The sequence below is a fragment of the Haemorhous mexicanus genome, chromosome 2 (genome assembly GCF_027477595.1).
Source record: "Haemorhous mexicanus isolate bHaeMex1 chromosome 2, bHaeMex1.pri, whole genome shotgun sequence".
NCBI classification, from domain to species: Eukaryota; Metazoa; Chordata; class Aves; order Passeriformes; family Fringillidae; genus Haemorhous; species Haemorhous mexicanus.
Genome location: NC_082342.1, coordinates 48,481,702 through 48,500,907, shown reverse-complemented (window position 1 = coordinate 48,500,907; position 19,206 = coordinate 48,481,702). Strand labels below are relative to the sequence as shown.

The window sequence follows — 19,206 nt, the reverse complement described above, 5'->3', positions numbered from 1 at the left end:
CCTACTGCTGTTCCTTTCTGTGGAAGGCAGTAATTATTTGAGGCCTTTACAAGTTCATCCTGCATGACACTCAGGTATATTCCTGTAAAACACACTGTATTTGCTCTTACACAATGAGAAAGAACATCCTTGTTTAGAAGCCTTGGTTGTGGTTTGGCACAATGACCTGCCCACTGGCAATACTAGTTTAGGGCATTCATACTGATGTAATTTCTTCCTGCTCACTCTTATCCTGTCTGTATGTCTCTCCCACCCCATTCCACATGGTGCCTCCAACTCCAGGACCTGCAATGAGCCAGCACAGTTGTTTGCACAGCTGTGCTTGGCACTGGACTGGCCCACTGTTTTAGCTGATGAAGAAACAAATGTTTTGCTTTGCTGGATTGTTTTTCAGATGGATTAATTCCTTGAACTTCATTACAGGGAGGCCATATGAACTTCGACACTGACAAGACTGTGGGGCAGTACACCACGGTGTTGGGCAAGAAGAGCTTCAGGTACTGAGTGGAAGGGGTGGAGGGAATGGCAACATGAAGTTTATTTGCTGCTACACATGCTGCAATTTCAAACCACAGCCTCTGGCTGTGTTTTCCTGAGTGACTGCTACTAGAAAGGCAAAAACCTTAACTGCCTATTCTCCCTTTGCTTCTGTACCTTTCCATGCTCCCTATTCCTCTCTGCTGGCCCTGCTTCTCAGCTACTGGCCATCTTCCTTGCTCCAACACAATCTTTCCTCAACTTCTGTATGAGTTGATTTAACTCACTAACTCTGCAGAGAACTATTTGAACTCTGCATTCTAAATTTGTTTTCTTCAGCTCAGATTTCTGCCAGATGTCCGGTTGTGGCAGGAATCGATGTGTTTCAAACACCAATATTTTTATTTTATATTTCTGCCTGTAGTGTCAGAGAAAAAAAATAGCATCACACCATGGCAGAATGATAGCAGGCCTAATTCCTCTTAGGAGTCTGCATGTCCTTTGTCTCTCTTTTTGATTCTTCCTCCTAACAGATGCCTGGCTTGTACAGTTATAGTTCTTCCTCTGCTACATCTTACGTGGAGCTTTAGATTCCATGAAGATGAATGCAAAGCATCTTGCTGTTCCATATCCCAGAAGATTCAGATTTATGTTGTTGCTGTTCTTTTTGTAGTATTAGGAGACTTCCCGCCTTTCCAAAAAGCCAGAAAGGACCAGAGGAAGCTGCTTCTGGTGGGTGAAAGGCCAGCCTAAAGTCTCAGGGCTATTCTCAGAGCCACATAACCTAGGACAAGATATCTAGTCTTCTTGTGCCTCTATTAGTACCCATTAGAACTCACAGTGTCACCCTTCAAAACTAGAAATAATAATACTTCCTGACACCAGTCCTTGAGCTGCCTCCTCTGATGTGCTTAGCAGTGGTGTCAAACAGAACAGAATGCTAATCACTGACTGGTACAATAATAAAAATTAGTTTGGAATATAAGATCAAACTACAACTTCCATATTTTTATTGCCATGTTATTTATTATTTAATTAATTCCAAAGTCCTTCGATTCATCTATGTAGAAAACAACTAGAGATTTTAATCCTCCTTGCTTCAAGCTGTGCTTCCCGAGGTAGCGGTACCCTTTCCCAGAATTTAAATATCTTTAGTGCCATCTTCTGTAGGGCAGTGGCATGTCAAGGACCGTTCTCTTTACTGACACAATGAGCTGAACTGAAGGCATTTGTAGCTCTTTTTTTCGGCTGACTGTGTGGATAAAACTGCTGTCAGCGCTGCTGAGCCACGTGTCACTTTGGCACAGCTTATGACTGAAGACATGTACCACAGTTCAGGGGTCTTCCCGCTAGACTGTGCTTGGATGCACAGTTACATAAGAGTGATCCTATTCTGTACTTCAAAATAAATGTTTACATTAGAAATAGCAAGGGGTGAAACATTGTTTTAGATCAATACTGATCTGAAAATGTCTATTTGTCTTTTTGAGCAGCAGCTCAGGCTCAGACTAAGACCAATCCAGAAATACCTCCTTAACTTATGAGATCTTTTCAATAATTTCATAAAGCTTGGTGTCTATTTTTATTTTCTTTCCATGTACCTTGTAATGAAAACCTGACTCATCTAATCTTAAAAATACCTGCCTGACAGCTCTGTTTCCCCACTTCCTGAATTCACTTAGTTTCTGTGCCAGCCACATCATGTACTGCTAAATGTCTGCCTACATGTGGAACAGGGGTAGTCACCAGTGTGGAGGGAGGCTTGGATGGAAGACAAAAGATGGTACTAAAGAAGACAATTAATCCCTCTCTGGAGGCATTCAAAACCCAGCTGGATATGTTCCTGTGTAACCTGCTGTAGGTGACTCTGCCTTGGCAAGGATGTTGGACTGGATGACCTCCAGAGGTCCCTTTCAACCTTAACCATTCTGTGATTCTGTGTTAATCAAAGGAAGGCTGAAAAATTTGTAAGTGTGCATTTTAATGTAAAAATTTAAATGTCACCTTAATACCTTAAGTTGTGTGTTGCTGTGTAGTGTTAATGCCAATGGAGGGAAACCTTTAAACATAATGAGAACTAGCAATGCTGTTCTTCTTTAAAGATAAATGAGGAAACCAGCAGGTTGGCTCTTCCAAGGAAATCCTTCTGTCAAAAAAAAAAAACACATGAAGAGACACTTTTGAACATCATTAAATAAATATGAGCCTATTTTCCTTCTGAAAGAAAATGAATAGGCTCATATTTTTCCTTCCTACTTCTTTCTATCTACCCCTTGTTTGGCTACAGATACTCCTGTCCTACTATGTGACTAACAAGTCATATGTCCTTAATATGCTTTCAGGTTGAGGACATAGGCTTGGGCTTTGTACTTAATTGGTTCATGCTTGGGCTTAATTGGTTTATGCTTGGGCTTTCACCAGTACTTAATTGGCCCTTCACTTTTAAAACTGCTTCCTTCAAGTTTTCCCCATGGATTTTGCATCCTTGCCTGTCCTGCTTTCTACAAATGGCGCAGAGGGTTTTGCTGATACACCAAATCTCTTACTGAATGCACCTGGAACGGAATTTTTGGAACGGAAATTGTTAGCTGATGGGTGTAGTCCCATGGCAGGCAGGCACTGCATCAGCTTCTCCTAGTTTGAAATGTGAAGGATTCTATCATAAAAACCTTCTGTGGCACTACTAAAAGGATACTCTAGAATCTCACTGCCCTCCTGAGTAAGAATATTTTTCTTCAAATAAAACAAGTGTCAAGGCCAGCTTGTACAGAGAGTGGGAAATACCACTAGAAACTTCCAGAGTGAAAAAGTCATCAGAGAAACAGCCAGTGCTTCATGCTCTTAAAACTTATGAGCTGAGAGACTTCACTGCATGAGGAAAGTTTTCGTGTTAGGAGTTACTGCAGCTGCTGGGATTCCATCCTGTACCCTAACACAGCCTCTCATGCCCCAGTGCTTCAGGATCAGCCCTGTGATACACTTAAAATCATGGCAGCAATGTGCTTCAGGATCAGCCCTGTGTTACACTTAAAATCACAGCAGCACTGTGCTTCAGATATATCACACATCTCTGAACAGTCATCTGTCCTTGTGCCACCTCTAGTGCTTAGGGTCAACATAGATCTTCCTCTCTAGTGCTTTCAGCTGAAATATTTATAGGGACCAATCAAGCAGTACAAGAATACAAGAACATGGGCATAGTCAGATTCAGATTCTCAACAGTTCTCTGCTGCACACAGCTCCTCAGAGTGTCTCAAAAATTTTATTGGATTTTTTTTTTTTAAGTAAGTAAAGCCTTGAGAATGACTGATGTGGTTCTGTTTACTCTTCTTTGTAGAGTAGCTATCAAGAGAAACTCATATGTTACTGCTAAAGAGTTGTTGAGTCACCATATCACTTTAGGTCACTCTTCCATAGAACCACAGGATGGTTTGGGATGGAAAGAACCCTAAAGATCATCTAGTTAAAACTCCCCTGGCCAAGGACAGGGACACCTTCTACTAGACCATGTTGCTCATGGCCCCATCCAACCAGGGCTTGAACACTTCGGGGGATGGGGCATCTACCACTTCTCTGGGCAACCTGTTCCTATTGACTCACCACCCTCACACTGAAGGCTTTCTTCCTAAAATCTAATCTAAATCTACTCCTTTTCAGTTTCCCCCTTGTCCAGTCACTACATGCCCTTGTATCAAGTCCCTCTCTGGCTTTCTTGTAGGTGCGCTTAGGAAGTGGAAGGCTGTTGTATGCTCTCCTTAGACCCTCTTCTTCAGGCTGAACAGCCCCAAATCTCTCAGTTTTCATAAGCAGAGGTGCTCCAACCACCTCATCATCTTCATGGCCCTCCTCTGGACTCACTCCAACAGATCCACATCCTTCTCATGATGGGGTCTCCTCACCCCTTGAGTTGGGTGAGGCACTCGAGGTGGGGTCTGATGAGATCAGAACAGCAGGGGAGAATCACCTCCCTCTTCCTGCTTTGAGGAGATCCACCTCGCTCTCGCTTTGGAAGCTGCCCAGGCTGTGTGGCTGCTTTCCTTTCCCTGGGGCAACACTACAGAACACACAAAAGCCTAAGCAAAATATAGGTGATAGTAATATTTTTGAGTACTTATGCTGAAAATGTCAAGAGCTACTTTTAAATAATAACTTTTAGAACAGTGACAACTGCTCTCTGTTTTTAGGGGTTTTTGTTTTTTACTTTTTCCTTCTGCGCACAACAGTTTGATAGCTGATCTTGACTGAGGAGGGGTCTGTGGGAAAGAAAAAAGGGGTTGGCAACCCTTTGGGGGCCTCTTCATGCAGGACACACAGGCACCACCTGCAATGTTTATCTGCTCTCAGAGAGAAAACCCTCGTTTTGGTGAAGAAGTCGTTCGGTTGTTTTGGTGGGGTTTTTTTTCCCCCTTTTGCTCAGGTATCTCTGACACCTGACTGAGGGCGGCGCATTCGGCGGCCGGGGCGAGGCGCGCTCCGAGCGCGGTGCCGGGGCGCGGTGCGGGCAGCGGCTCCCGCGGCGCAGGGAGGGCTTTCTCACGCCTCTATCCTCGGCGGGAAATAAACTCTTTTAATTCCCCAGGAAATCCCGCGGAGGTGGGACGGGTCATCTGCATAATGACATTTTAAAATCCAGGGAGACAATCCGCTCGGAGCCTCCCGGGTGAGGAGAGGGGTTGCCGGCCCGTCCCGTGTGAAGCCGGCGGGAGGCGGGGAGGGGAGGGCAGAGGGAGGGCTGGGTGCCCGGTGGCTGCGGGGCGGCCGCCAGAGGTGCCGGCGCCGGGCGCGGAGCGCGGGCAGCAGCAGGCAAGGCGCAGGGCAAGGCTCAGGGCACGGAACTGGGCGGGCAGCAGCAGGCAGGGCGCTGGGCAGGGGCTGCCGGCACCGCCCGCCCCGCCCCGCCGCTTCGGCCACAGCCCAGCCGAGTTTGGGGGCGCCTCTTCCCCCCGTTTAAACGACTTATGCGCCATCTCCTCCCGAACTCTTCCGAAGGAGTCGCGCCCTTGCTGCTTTAAAAAGCCTTCCTCCCGCCAAGCGTAAGTAGAGCGGGCCTGGGCTGCGCCGCTCGCCGCCGGGCAGGGACGCACAGGGGACGCGGCCGCGGGCACGCCAGGGGCGGGAGCTTGCCCGGGGCCTCTGCTCGCTCGTCGTGTCCCCCGGCCGTGGGATGGGCGCCAGGGAAGGGCAGGGCGGGGCCCAGCCTGCTCGTCCTACTGAGGAGGAGTCGTGGCAGGGGCCAGTCGCGGCCCCTACTGTTCTGAGTACCTTCCTGAGGGACCCTGGCGTGAGTGTCCCGCTGTTCCTGTCGCACCGAGGGAACCGTCTGCAGGCAGCGGCGCTCGCAGATGGGAGGGTAACTGAGCCTGGTGTGGCAGGGAGAAGTGTCCAAACCTCACCAAGGACCTCAGAAGATGCAGTGGAGGACCAAGTAAAAAGTATTAATATCCAGGATGGTTGTGTAGGCACGTGTTATATCTTCCTTAAAAGTTGTCATTAGCATGTTAACACTGATGTGCATTTCAAGCCAGTTTTGCACTTGGAGTAAAGTCCTAAACATAAAGCAGAGCCAGAATGTCTTTCAACGTTGTAAGTGGTGCTGCACAGAATGATGGAGTTCGTGAGCATAACCCGCGATGGTTCCGCGGTTCCACTGACACTGATCTACTTTCAGTAGAAAGAACACTTTCTACTGATAGTGGGGAAAACGGCCGGGTGGCCTCCCTGTATTGACCAGACTGTTACCTCACTCTGTTCACGTCTTTGGTCCGAGAGTTACCAAAACATTCCAGTTACTCACTTGTTCACATAGGACTCACAAGTGATGCAAAGTATTGAGATGAATAAATATTCTTGGGAAGGTATGAAGCTTGATGAAGTAAAAATTTGCCAGTGTTATAAGCAAAGAAGTTGTTTCATTTGTGGGGTTTTTTTTCCTGTAGGCAAAAAATTTTTGGGTTCATTGCTGACTCATTGAAGAAATCATATAAGCCTGGCATGTTATTAGAAATCCTTAGTGTGTTAGGTCTTTAAAATACTGACATAGATACGAAAAATAAATTGAACTGAGTAGTCAGAGATACTAGAGGTATTTACCTCTTTTATTTAAAGGTAAATGAGAGAATCCTGCTTCAAGATTTTAGAATTAAACTAGAAAACAATTTGTTTCTATAGTACAAAAGTGTACTTTGAGGAGTTTGAACAGGGTCTCCCTTGCAGTTACTTTAACTTGCCTGAAGTCCTTTCAGACAGATACTCAAATGTTGGAGTCCCTGCTTCTCTGAAGTGAAAAAGGGTCTTGAGTCTTCGGATGCCAGAAAGGCTCATCTTTCCTTTGTATATCTGGGGCGGGGGGCGGGACACTCCTCACGGCTCAGTTTTTAGATCTGTGTGGCTGATGGCATGTGGGCACCTGACAGCTCTGTCTCATTCATGCTTCACTCGCTCGGGATGTAGGACTGTTGCCCTCATGCTCCACGGCTGTTCCGCTGTCCCCCGGTAGCTGCACACCCTTCACACCTTTCAGCTTTACTGGTAAGTCACTGTCTTTTGCTTCCCACCTAGAGCTCTAAGATGGCATTGGAGTATTCTGGGGGAGAAAAGGGGTTGCTTTTTGTTCCTGTTTTTCTCCTGCAGGTAATGAACCAGGGCAGGGGTTCCAGCAGGGAAGAGGGGGTTTTAACAGGTGGGCTGTAGCTCTCCTCTGGGCTCATCCCTGCACTCCTCGCGCTTTTCCTTCGCTCAGGCCAAACTTTCACTCAGAGGTCAAGTGGAGTCAAGAAGTCTAAAGAAGTTTTGCCTGGGAATTTAAGGAGGAGGCTCCATAGCAGTAAAGTAAGTTCAAGGTAATAACAAGATCAGTTAAGGAATTAATTTTTAATGAGTGTTTAAAATACAATGAGAGATGTATCTGAAAGTGTGACACTGGGAGCATGAAGGAAGGTATTTTTCAAATCCTCGTTTAAACAAGTTTATAAAATGAACTGTGAAACCTCTATTGGGATTTATGAAACACTCACCATTGTGTTTCATATACATGTACATGGCCAAATGCCATTAAGTTTCGCTGGAAATTATAGTAGCTCATTCTGTGCCTGCACATTTGCCAGTTTGTCTGGAATTACATGGTCACACTGTAGACTTTTTGCAGGATGACTGCTTTTGTATCATTTAAGCTAGCAAAGTTAAGAAACTGGTAGTGGTGGAGATTCCTGATTGTTTGGTGTAAAAACAAAGTAAATATTGCAAGTTGTTTTAACAGCTTTTTATTTTTGCTCTTACTGCTTTATAAAATAGATTTTGAATTTCGAAGAAAAAATCTAAATCCCGAGTTTTTAGACTGTCACAAGAAATTGAAGGAAATGTGGGCTGAATTTAAGAAATTGTATTCTGACAAGGATATCTGTTTAGTTTCTAAATATTTGTTATGGGACATCTTTTGGATATACCAGTATAATGAAATCATAAATATATCAAGTGTCATAATCTGGTAATGTATGCAGTATAGCTGCTGTGTACTTATTTGTGTTCATATGTGTATACAAATACATGAACATGGGCATGTTTGAGTAAATTTATAAATACAAAATTTTGCACACCTAGTGCACATAGTGCTGAACCCCTTCAGTGACATCATCAGAAATAAAAATAACTGGGAAGTTTGTCAATGTCACATTATAATTATTCTTCTCCTGCAGAGGGATGGATATGACATTGCAGCTTCTAAAATTTATTCTCGCTTGCTTGTTCTCTTTGTTATGTGCAAAGTGTGTTTGTGCATGTACTAAACTAGTAATTAACAACACAACATTGATTCTTAAATGCCGTGCCAATTTTTATGAGTGTCCATTTTTCAGTGTGGTCTCAAAGGAATGATTTTCTAATACAAGAAATACAATACAACGAAATACACCAAATAATACAAGACTACCGGTTCTTATTAAATGACATGAAGGTTCATGAAGTCCTTGCTTTTCATACTGTTGAATTAGATTGTTTTCTGAGGCAGATTCTTGTCATTCCCTTGTGGGTATTCATGGACATAATGAAATGCAGATAAAGATGTTTCATTTCGTAATCTGCATTTTTTTCCAAGCACAAAAAGAAAAAATGTCTCCTTTCACAATGCATATTGAAGATTAGGTCTTAAGAGTTGCCTGTCTCTGTAGCACTAAAAGTAATACTATACAGTTGAATTTCATGTAATACTACAAAAGCAAGCTTGGGATATTCTCAGCTAAAATATTGAGTTGTGGCCATTTAAATTTAGACATAGGTATTCTTGAACTCACTAGGGAAAAATCAAGTATTCTCTGAGCTTTATGAACTTTCTGTTTTCATTTAATGTGATTTAATAATGCTTTGTATCAAGCCACCCCTTTGCAGTTGTTGGTGTGATTTTTGGATGAGTTACATTGGCCTTAAGAATTGCTTACTGAAGAATGTATTTACAGTGAAAAAAGACTCAGGACCTGGATTTCTGGGAACTCTCCAGCCAGTGGAGATATGTAACTTTGCATTGCCTTTGGAAAAAATGTCCTTCCAGTATTTGTGTACTATGACCAAGACACATTTGTGGTGAAGGCAGCAGTTGCTGCAATTCATAGTAGGATGTACACTGAGATTTTTCACCTCTGTGCCGCTGAGATGCTGTGAAGTATCTGCTCATGGCTTAAACACTTTCTCTTGGTGTGCAAGATGAATTTGCACTCTTATACACAGAAATAAATATTTTAGCTAATGTAAGCACTAAAATAGCTTTATTATGTGTATCCTCTGAGAAGTGCATTGTGTCATGTCTTTGGTGTCCTGAATTAACTCAGCTTGGGCATTGCTGACCTGTAGTAAAAAGCAGAAAAAATCTTGAGTAGTGTTAGTGACTGGAGAATGATTAAGTTAGATGGATTTATTATTTGTCATTTTAACTTCTAAAATTGTTCATGTTTTTCTGTTAATCACTTGATAAATCCTCAGGAAAGCACAAAACATCCTGTTTTCATTGTAGACATCATTGCCTGCTCATTACCTGAGCTGCCTATATTGTTTTATCTGGATGGAAAATAAAGAGTGAGGCAGGGAGTATTGAACTGAGAGGCACAGAATAATGTAAAGTATAGCAGAGAAAGGAAATATTGAACTTGGGTTTATGCTAAGTTTCTTCAATCCATCAAATATCACATTTGCTTTTCCTACATTTTTCCACTCATAATGAGAACATGCTTGAACAACAGTTTAGTTCTGTTCAAAGCTGGAACTAAACTGGGTATATCTTCAAATGATTTTGAGTAAAAAAAAAGGTATAAAATTAATTCATTACTGCCGTAAAAATTATTATTTGTCAAGATTAAAATTACTTAACCATCCGAAATATTTTAAACCTTATAACATTAAGATGGATGGTTAAATTTTAAAGTAATATAAACATATTCAATTAAGACTATGAAAATACTATAACAAAATTTATTCAACTTTGGGCTACTGTTTTAAGAGGAGAAAAAATACACCCTTCGAAAAGAATCTGAATGTATTTTAAAAAATGTTTCAGGACAGGGAACATACACAAAATCAGTATTTTGTTGTTAGTATAGTTTCCGGTTTATCATGTTATATTGGAAAAATTATTCACTTCTATTAAAGGGAATGCATTTTTGAAGAATATCAAAGATGTATTTTTAGGAGGAGTTTTTATTAAATTAACTTAGGGTGATGAGAAATGAGTTAGTATACCAGGATTTGTAGAACTGCAAAATACTGATGGGTGTGTTGTTGTTTTTTGTGTGAAAGCATTCTGCTTTGCAGTTACAGGTATTTTGTTGCCTCGCAGTAAAATCAAGTTATAAAATGTACCTTAAATAAATTTAATTTCTTTCATTGCCTAACTAAAAGCCTGAAAGAAGTTCAGGATAGACTTTGGAAATTCTTATTTTGAAAAACCAGTGACATAATTGCTGGAAATTACATTCATATAATGATAAGAATAGTACACTTCAGTGGTAAATTCCTAGCTGTAGCCATGAACAACTTTTTTTTCTCAGGAGTTGTAAGACACTCAGGTGTTTGGATAAGATGTATAGCATAGTAATATGTAATTAACTTATATAGAAAAGATATTCTAAGATTTTTAAACAAGAAGATAATTACTTTTCTGATAGTGGTTTTTTCTGTATGCAAATTGTTAAATCTGAATTACAATTATGATACAAGTATTTCTGAAGGTATTGAAGTTAGCTGAAAGCAATTTTTTTTATTTTGTTTTTAGTTGAAGGTTGACATATAAAATATAGAAGTGAGTTTATTGGGGGAATGAATTGTACTTATATATATTCCAATATTCTTACATATAATCCAGTTAGGAACAGGCCAAGAATAAGAGAAGTGATACCAGGAGGTTTCTCTTATTTCTCAATTGGAGGAAGTTTGTGAGGAATCTGATATTAAAAAAAATCTCACACTTTAGGCCTTTCCAAATCAGCAATTGTGTCTCTGCCTAGAATTGGACTTGGGAGGCCCATCATGCATGAATTGGTGGAAACTGCTGAGAATATATGCCAGTTGTTTGTCACAGAAATAAGGTCATAGGATGTAATTCTGTTTTTTTCCAAGAAAATCTCTGTATCATAGTTGCTGAAGTGACCTTGAGTTTGTTGGTTTGGGTTTTTTGGGTTTTGTTTTGTTTTGTTTTGTTTTGTATAACTGATGTGGCAGTAGGTATGGTTCAGTAACACAAACTGCCAGGACAATAGGGGAAATAGCACAGAAACCTTTTCACCATTCCTTGCAGAATTTCTCATTCTTCCAAATATTTCAAGTTATTAAAATGTTTGGGTTTTTTTATAAATAAATTCAAATATGATTAGGCTTTGAGAACATGCCTGTTGAGTTGTACAAATTCCAAAATTCAACTGTAAATTCCATAGGTTTTGAGTAATTATTTTTCTGTGTTTGTACAGTTTAAAAATAGCAGAAACCCATTACTAACTTCCTGATTGCTGGAGTAAATAAGTTCTGATAACAATAAAATTATTAGAGTTGGGCAAACTTTGCATCACACTCTGGATACCAGTGCAGTTGCATTCATAGCAGCATTATTCTGTTTAATTGATCTGGTTTCTACCTGTTCTTTTCTAAATAAAAGCAGGAGCAGATAGAGCCATCTCAGAGAGAGGAAACAGAGATAATGTTATTTTAAATATTTAAATCTTGTAGAAATTCTAACTTAAGAATCCTTCTTGCCAGTTGTGTATAGGCACTTAAGCCTTCATGTACTCCGTGAGAGCATTAAACATTTCCCTTCTGTGCTTACCAAAGCCTGTGGTTGCGTGGTCCCAGGGTTATCAAGTTCTTAATGTACGTGTGCAGTATTCTGCAAAGCAAGATAAGAAATGTCATTTGTCAAGGGTCAATCTGTTCTGCCCCAGCGTTGTGCGACTCCAAGATGTTTTAACGTTGCTCTAATTGCTCTGATGTTCTTGTTGTAGGTTAGAAATCTGAAACAATGGGTGACTGGAGCTTTCTGGGGAGACTGTTAGAGAATGCGCAGGAGCACTCCACGGTTATTGGCAAGGTTTGGCTGACGGTACTGTTTATCTTCAGGATCCTGGTGCTGGGGGCTGCTGCTGAGGAGGTCTGGGGAGACGAGCAGTCGGACTTTACATGCAACACTCAGCAACCTGGTTGTGAAAATGTTTGCTATGACAAAGCCTTCCCCATTTCTCACATCCGCTTCTGGGTGCTGCAGATCATTTTTGTCTCCACTCCAACCCTCATCTACCTGGGCCATGTCCTGCACATTGTACGCATGGAGGAGAAGAGGAAAGAGAAAGAGGAGCTGAAAAAGAAGGGAAGCAGCAAAGATGGCAACTACCCAGTAGCAGCAGCAGCATCTGGCAGCGGTGGTGGAGGAGGCAGCAGTAATGTCAAAGATCAACCTATTGTCAAAAGGGGGAAGGAGAAGCTCCCAATCCGTGATGAACGTGGTAGAATCCGCATGGGCGGTGCCTTGCTCCGTACCTATGTCTTCAATATCATATTCAAGACTCTGTTCGAGGTGGGCTTCATTGTGGGCCAGTACTTCCTGTATGGCTTCGAGCTAAAGCCGGTCTACCAGTGCAGCCGCTCGCCTTGTCCACACACTGTGGACTGCTTCATCTCGAGGCCCACTGAGAAGACGATCTTCATCATCTTCATGTTGGTGGTGGCCTCAGTCTCCCTGCTGCTGAACATGCTTGAGATCTATCACTTGGGGTGGAAGAAGCTTAAGCAGGGCATGACGAGTCAGTACATCCTAGAGATGCCTGTCGCAACAATGACCCCGGTTATGGTAACAGGGGAGTCCAAACCTGTTTCCCTGCCGCCGCCGGCACCACCTGTGGTGGTCACGACTGCCACGCCGGCCCCTGTTCTGCCTGACACCCGTGCTGTCACACCGCTGCTGGCCCCAGTGACCATGGCATCGTACTATGCTACAGCTGCTCCGAGACCGCGGCCCCCCTCCAACACGACGTCCATGGCAAGCTACGCCGCTGCTCCACAAGTTCCTGAGGAGAGGCACCGTGCTGTGACTCCCACGCCCATCTCCACTCCCGTCACCATCCCGACCCCCATCCCCACGCCCACGCCAGCCGTCATCAACTACTTCAACAGCAGCAGCCGTGCCCTGACCTCTGAGCAGAACTGGGCCAACATGGCAGCCGAGCAGCAGGGGAAGGTTTCCTCCAGCTCAGCAGGCTCCTCTACCCCCAGCAGCGTCCGGCATCCCCTTCCTGAGCAGGAAGAGCCACTGGAGCAGCTACTCCCACCCCCGGCTGTGCTGCCCATCGCCGCAGCCAACAGCGGCAGCAGCACCAGCCTGAGCGGGGCGAGCGGCAGCAAGTGGGATGTGGAGGGCGAGGTGGAGCTGTCGGGGGCACGGCCCGTCTCGGCTGCCTGCACCACGGTGGAGATGCACGAGCCGCCGCTGCTGGTAGACACGCGGCGCCTGAGCAGGGCCAGTAAGTCGAGCAGCTGCAGAGCCCGGTCAGACGACCTGGCCGTGTAAGGCGGTCGCCCTGCTCGGGGGAGCAGGGGCTGGAAGGCGGAGCGGGCAGGGGAGCTGCCTGGGGAGGCCAGGCCTGGCGTGGGTGAGGAGGCCTGGGCTTCAAACTTAGACGCTTGCTGTTTTTGCACTCTGTGAGTTGTAGTGGGGAAAATTATCAACATTTTCTAATAGGTCAGGGGTGACCGAAGCGCAGCCCGTGGGCCGGGGGACCAGTCCCGCTTTCCGTCATGTTCACAGCAGATCCCTCAAGGGCAGCCGTAGGGGAGGCCTGCACAGATTATATGGGTGGCGATGGTAGCTGGTCGTGGGCCCTGAGGCTGACTTTCATCTGAGAAAAGTGTTAATATCCCTGGTGCCCGTGCACCTGGCTGTCATCTCCCTCTTGCCCTTGCCTTCACTTCAGCTCTTTCCCAGAAGCTCTACATGAGCAGATGCAAGGACTTACTTTCTTCCTCTTAAATCTGACGTAGCCCTACGGCAAACATCAGGGTGGTATATTGCCTCTTGGCACCTGTTGTGTCTATGGACCAACTTGCCATATTAAAGGTAACTCAGTTTCTTCCATATAACATGCCTTATGAAGCCTTTGTGTTCATGGCAAGTCACCGATGTGGTCCTCGGCCAGGCAAAGTTTAAGGAACCCCTGGAATAGATTTTTGAGGTTCTTCTTTCCATAATTTTTTTTTTTTTTTTACTCTTGACCTCTTAGGAAGTGTTCAGTTTGACCTTCTATCCAGTGTTTGCCAACCATGATCACACCATGTTTATAAGCCTGCAAATATGTTTGAGCATGTTTGACTATAATTTTAGCTGACTTCTAAAATTGCTTACAGGAGGACAGGAGTTCAAACCACACCTCGGAAATTATTACAGAACAATTTCTCTTCAGAAAGCAAGGATTATGATTTCAATACACTGTGGCTCCATACATTGCCCGTGGACAAACAATTAGGATAAAGTACAGCTCTGCATTTTAGACTACTAGATATCAGCATAAGTTTGTTGGAAAAAAGCTTTTTAGAAGTGAACTTGAGTGCTTATTTTTAAGTATTTGAATATTTTGAGAATAATCTGTAGGTTTAAAATTACTTGACTATGTACTTAATAATTTTAGTTTGATCTTTGATCTTACAAGAAAATGTAAGAAGAAAAAACTTACTAATGGTGAAATTCCCAAAGCAACATTATTTCTTGTTGTGTACCCTTTAACATCAATCTATAGTGTCTTTATGTCAGTGAAAACAGACTTAGATAATATTGTATTGCAGAATAGGTGGCTAAAATATCTGGGCAATATTGGTGGTGGCTGAAGGGTCTGTCCTGATCCAACTGAAGTCACTTTCAGAATTTCCATTCAATTTAACAAGGAGCAAGACTTGGGAATGGATCTTGTAGGCCTTATTCAAGCAAGACTAACATTCCCATGAAGTTTTGGGAGCCAGAAGAAATTTAGATTTTGGGCCTTAGAAAAGACATTGAAATCCTGCTTTTGAAAAATGTGTGTGTCCCTTAAAAAATGGGTGAAAGAAAGTACTAGGGTTTTTTTCCTAAGGTGCATCTTTCCTTTCAACAGGCTCTGTCCTTTATTCCCTCCTAACAAGATGTTAGAATTCTGCATGCCTGAATAGGCTCAGGAGAGTTTCAGTACAAAAGGAATACAGAATTAAGCCCAGCTCTGTTCTAAGCAAAATCCAAAAGAGCTAAAGCTTGGAGTCAGTCCTGTTGCTGCTATAAATCGAACGTACTGTAACTGGAAAAGAGCAATCAAACACACTGGGATAACCCTTTGCATCTTCCAAGTGTTTGGCCTGGCAGTGCAGTCCTTACTCAGGCAAAGCAGGGGCAACCTGTAGCAAGTAGTTAACACTACCAGTTATTTCTGCTGTTAAATGTTTTTCTGAGCGTGCTTATTTTATTCAACAGTCAAAGTATATTCCCACCACTCAAGATTAAACATTTTGCTGCTTTCTGAGTAGTCACAATGAGCTTCTTACAATCAGAAGCACTGTTCTGCAACCTTCGGGCATGTTGTCTCATGATTTCCTTGTCCTGCTTGTGTTGAACCAGGTGAGGAGAAGTCCTTCTGCTGCCATGGATCTGAAGGGCAGCCACTGCATTAAAAGTCAATGTGTAGTAGTACAATAAAGATATTTATTATTAAGTATTCAGCTTCAGGCATGCTGTCATGGATTTTCTGTTATAAGCCATAAAAACTCTTTCTGCAAGAAAACTAAAAGCCAAGTTCTGCTTTCTATTGAATCCATGCAACTATGCAAAACATAGACTAAAGTTGATGAAGTTGCCTAGATGAAAGGCAGAGGTTAAGATTCAAAATTTTTAGATTTACTAGCGTCTATGGTAGCAGTTTTGTAAGTTTTGATAAATGCCAGTTAACTACATTGCTGAAATAATGCAGTATATGCATCTCTGTTTTAGCACATTGAAGTTTATGGGCTATGTTTTCCTTTGTTCTATGCTTCTGAAGAATGAAGTCAAAGTCTTTCTGGAGTGTATTTATGTAAACCAGCCCACCTGGAATGTGTGCTTTTTTATATCATTTCCTGAGAGCAAAACTGATGATGTTTGATGGGGCTCTGCATCTTGCAGCCCTTACTTTAGTACTACCCTCACAGAGTGTGTCCTGCAGGATTGCATCCATATTGTATATAAAAAATAGTAAGAGAGATAGATTTAGCTTAGGGTCACCTGAGACCTAGGCTGACCTTTTCAAGTTAATGTGTGTGGTTAGACCTGCAGAAAGTTCAGATGCTTTTGTGGAATATATGGTATTTTCAGCCAGAGTAACTACTGGAAAGCGCTAAAAGATGATTTTTCCTGTTAGGTGAAGCTCGGGGGGAGAAATGTAACTCTATTGCAACCCCTAAGAGAAGTCTGAGAGAGCAGCCTCTGCATCCAGGCAGTCCTGGTCTGAGAAAGCAAAGCTACAACTCACAGGTTGCGCTTTTAAGATCAGCTTAAGTTCCATCACGTTACTATGCAGCGTCAAGCCTCTTCATTGCCTGCAGTTTCATTTGGAGTCCAGTAACTGTTTCTTCGTTTAAGCCCAGGTAACTGTTTTGGCAGAAATCCTCCTTAGTGCTTACAACCGCTTGTAGTTGCTTGCATCACATCTGGATTCAGATTTGTTGAAAGAAAAATCTTACTGGTGCGGCCGATTTTGAGGACTTTAATCTTTACTCATGAATGATCACTGAATTCAACATCCTGTGAGTCAAGTGTCGAATTCTGTGCAGAATTCTGCAATTCTAGAAAATATGTGAAAACACCCACTGACTTGCAGAATAGAGTCTATTGGCAAAAATAATCTAATTTCTAAGTCGTTGACTCTTTCCTGTCAATTAATTACAAAGTTTCGTGGGAACTGGAAGCAGTTGATACCCCGATTTAGCCCAGTCATGTGGCTCTTCAAACCACAATTCTGAAAGACCTCAAGTGCACAGCTAAGATATAAAACCAGTAGGTAAGTTACCACAAAAGCAGAAGTCAAAAGAGAATCATGCCTGATATTAAGCAGACTGAAAAAAAAAGCCCACTAATTTTTGCTCTTTGAGTAGAATAATTTTGGGAAAACTTGGTCTCGCTCTTTATTGAAGTTAAAAAATGTGCTGAGGTAAACCATGGAAAAGAAAACTGAAAAAAGATACTCTTTGAACAAGTTGCCAGGTGTATGATGTACTACTGTTTTTGCAGTATATTTGTTGTTCAGCAAGGCACTTGGAGCTGATTAAATGTCTGACATTACGCAGCTCTTAAGATTATTTTATGGTATGGATACATAAGTGTAGGATCAGTAAAATAATAAAAGCAAGCTTTAAAAATCCGATCACTATTTAGGTCCTTTTTTGGTTAGTCATGGGACCGTCTCCTCAGCTGCTCCAAACTGTTGTATTCCACTGAGTTCATGCGGGTGACAGCAGTCTGCAGGAGCAGAGTGTTGAGCCCCCAGGTCTTTTTGTTTTATATAGATACTAACTCCATGGATTTGAACAGGCTGGGTTTTTTTTAAAATTCCAAATGTTTTACTTTGATTCTTCTTCTGAAAAGTGTGCTCTTGTAGTTTTGATTTTCTGAAGTTTACATTCAGTTTTTGATTTCAGATTGCACATTTGGATGAAATAAACTGCTTTCTAAGTTTACATTTGTATAAGAAATAAAAGAATGACTCTGCCAATGTGTTAAACATGAGAGAAATGTCTTACTATAACACAGGAACTCTTCAGACGTAAGGCAGTACCATTAAATTTAACCTGATCGCTGATGCATAGTATCAGCTTTCTCTGTGTAATTGAAATATGGGCATTGGATTATATAGGGAGCACACCATGGAAAAAATATTTTTCATCATGAATTCAATTATTGCCAAATAAACTAAGGTTCACTGTTGTTCATATGCCTTCCTGTGTGTTTAGGACTTCAATGACAAAAATTAGCTGTGACATATGTCCTTTATGAGCTAAATTTACAGCCTGGTTTAAAATTCCAAACAAAGTATTTGTGAATAAACACTGCACTGTTACACTGTAGAAGATTTTACAAAAAAATAAATGAAGTGTTTTGCGTTCTAGGCAAAAATATGGTTCTGAGCCTGCAAATACTATTTCATGCAAATTATTTTAACTTTGCAAATAAGACCATTAAAGGCAATGGGATTATTTGCATAAACTAAAAACACTGATGTATTAAAGAAATTGTAGATTTGCATTTTAAGTTTGCTGTAAGATGCCAATCTAATTCTAGAGTTTTCAGTTCTTGAAGTTATGCAAGATGTGTGAGCATATTTTAAGGTGGAGAGTACATTGCTATTTGCATTGCCACTGTCTCTCACAGTTAAAGGGTTCTAAAGCATGAGAAAGCTTACTCAGAACTTTCCTGTTGCTTTCCAGATGTTTGTCTTTTACATGACAGAATCTGACAAAAAACATTGCAAGTTTTCTGGGCAGTCAGGAACTTGTAGTAACAATATAACCAGCAAACAGTACTGTCTTCAGAGAAGTGCCTTGTATATTAAATTCTGTAAGAAGCAAGTTGATGTAAATGTTAATTTACCTCATATGTTTACAAAATTGTGACTAAATAAACTTTTTGTACCACAGCATTGTCTCTTCTAGATTAAATTTTCATGGTTGTGTAGATGGTCTTTTAAAATACTAATGTGACAGAGGAGTTAGCTCCCTCCCTTTATTCACTTACACTGCTGCTTCCCTTCATCATGTGAAGTGCTCACTGAACTGCATCTCTTGGAAAACTGGATGCTGAAACCTGTCTCCGTGCAGAACTCCCAGTGGCTTCAGAGGAAGTTCACAGCCCAGAAGACACGTGGGAACAAGACCCACTTGAGCATGTGCAAAGGTGAAATGCTGACTGCCTTGACATCAGTGGGAGGTCTGCTTCTGCCTTCCGCCAAATCCAGGTTTCACTCCTGGCTCCCGCCTTGAGACAGGAGTCTCTGTTCATCCCTGTGCAGTGTGGCATTGGCAGTGACTCCCACCTTTCCCCGCAGTGCTGACTCACTAACTTTGATTTAACCATCTAGCTGCTGTGCTATGAGGTTGTTACCTATAAATGCACAAAGGGTTTTAGTGCAGGGAAAGTGTGTCCTTACCGGGGATAATGTGGAGTGTCCACTGCATTTGAAATTCGCTGATTTGCACCTTCTAGGAACGTTCACAGTTCAGCAC

The 19,206-nt window shown here is 42.3% G+C and overlaps 1 protein-coding gene across 12 annotated transcripts; it reads left to right on the top strand.

Annotated features, from left to right (window-relative positions):
• Nucleotides 1-232: 232 nt before the first annotated feature.
• On the top strand, nucleotides 233-18,620 carry GJA3 (gap junction protein alpha 3). 12 transcript variants are annotated; one of them, XM_059838696.1, is made up of 5 exons: nucleotides 233-497; nucleotides 6,928-7,005; nucleotides 7,217-7,316; nucleotides 11,949-13,460; nucleotides 16,350-18,620. In XM_059838696.1, the coding sequence occupies exons 4-5, from the start codon at nucleotides 11,966-11,968 to the stop codon at nucleotides 16,484-16,486; spliced, it is 1,632 nt and encodes a 543-aa protein (XP_059694679.1). In that variant the 5' UTR covers nucleotides 233-497; nucleotides 6,928-7,005; nucleotides 7,217-7,316; nucleotides 11,949-11,965; the 3' UTR covers nucleotides 16,487-18,620. The 12 variants fall into 12 exon arrangements, with proteins under 12 accessions (XP_059694679.1, XP_059694677.1, XP_059694684.1 ...); XM_059838694.1 differs by having other exon boundaries at nucleotides 7,108-7,316; XM_059838697.1 differs by lacking the exon at nucleotides 233-497 and adding an exon at nucleotides 5,255-5,510 and having other exon boundaries at nucleotides 7,217-7,305.
• The last annotated feature ends 586 nt before the right edge of the window (nucleotides 18,621-19,206 follow it).

Coding starts and splice junctions, on each gene's coding strand:
- GJA3 (XM_059838699.1), top strand. CDS start 11,966: ATGGGTGACTGGAGCTTTCTGGGGAGACTGTTAGAGAATGCGCAGGAG. Junction 13,461..16,349: donor GCGGCGCCTGAGCAGGGCCA/GTAAGTCGAGCA, acceptor TTTTCCTGTTAG/GTGAAGCTCGGGGGGAGAAA.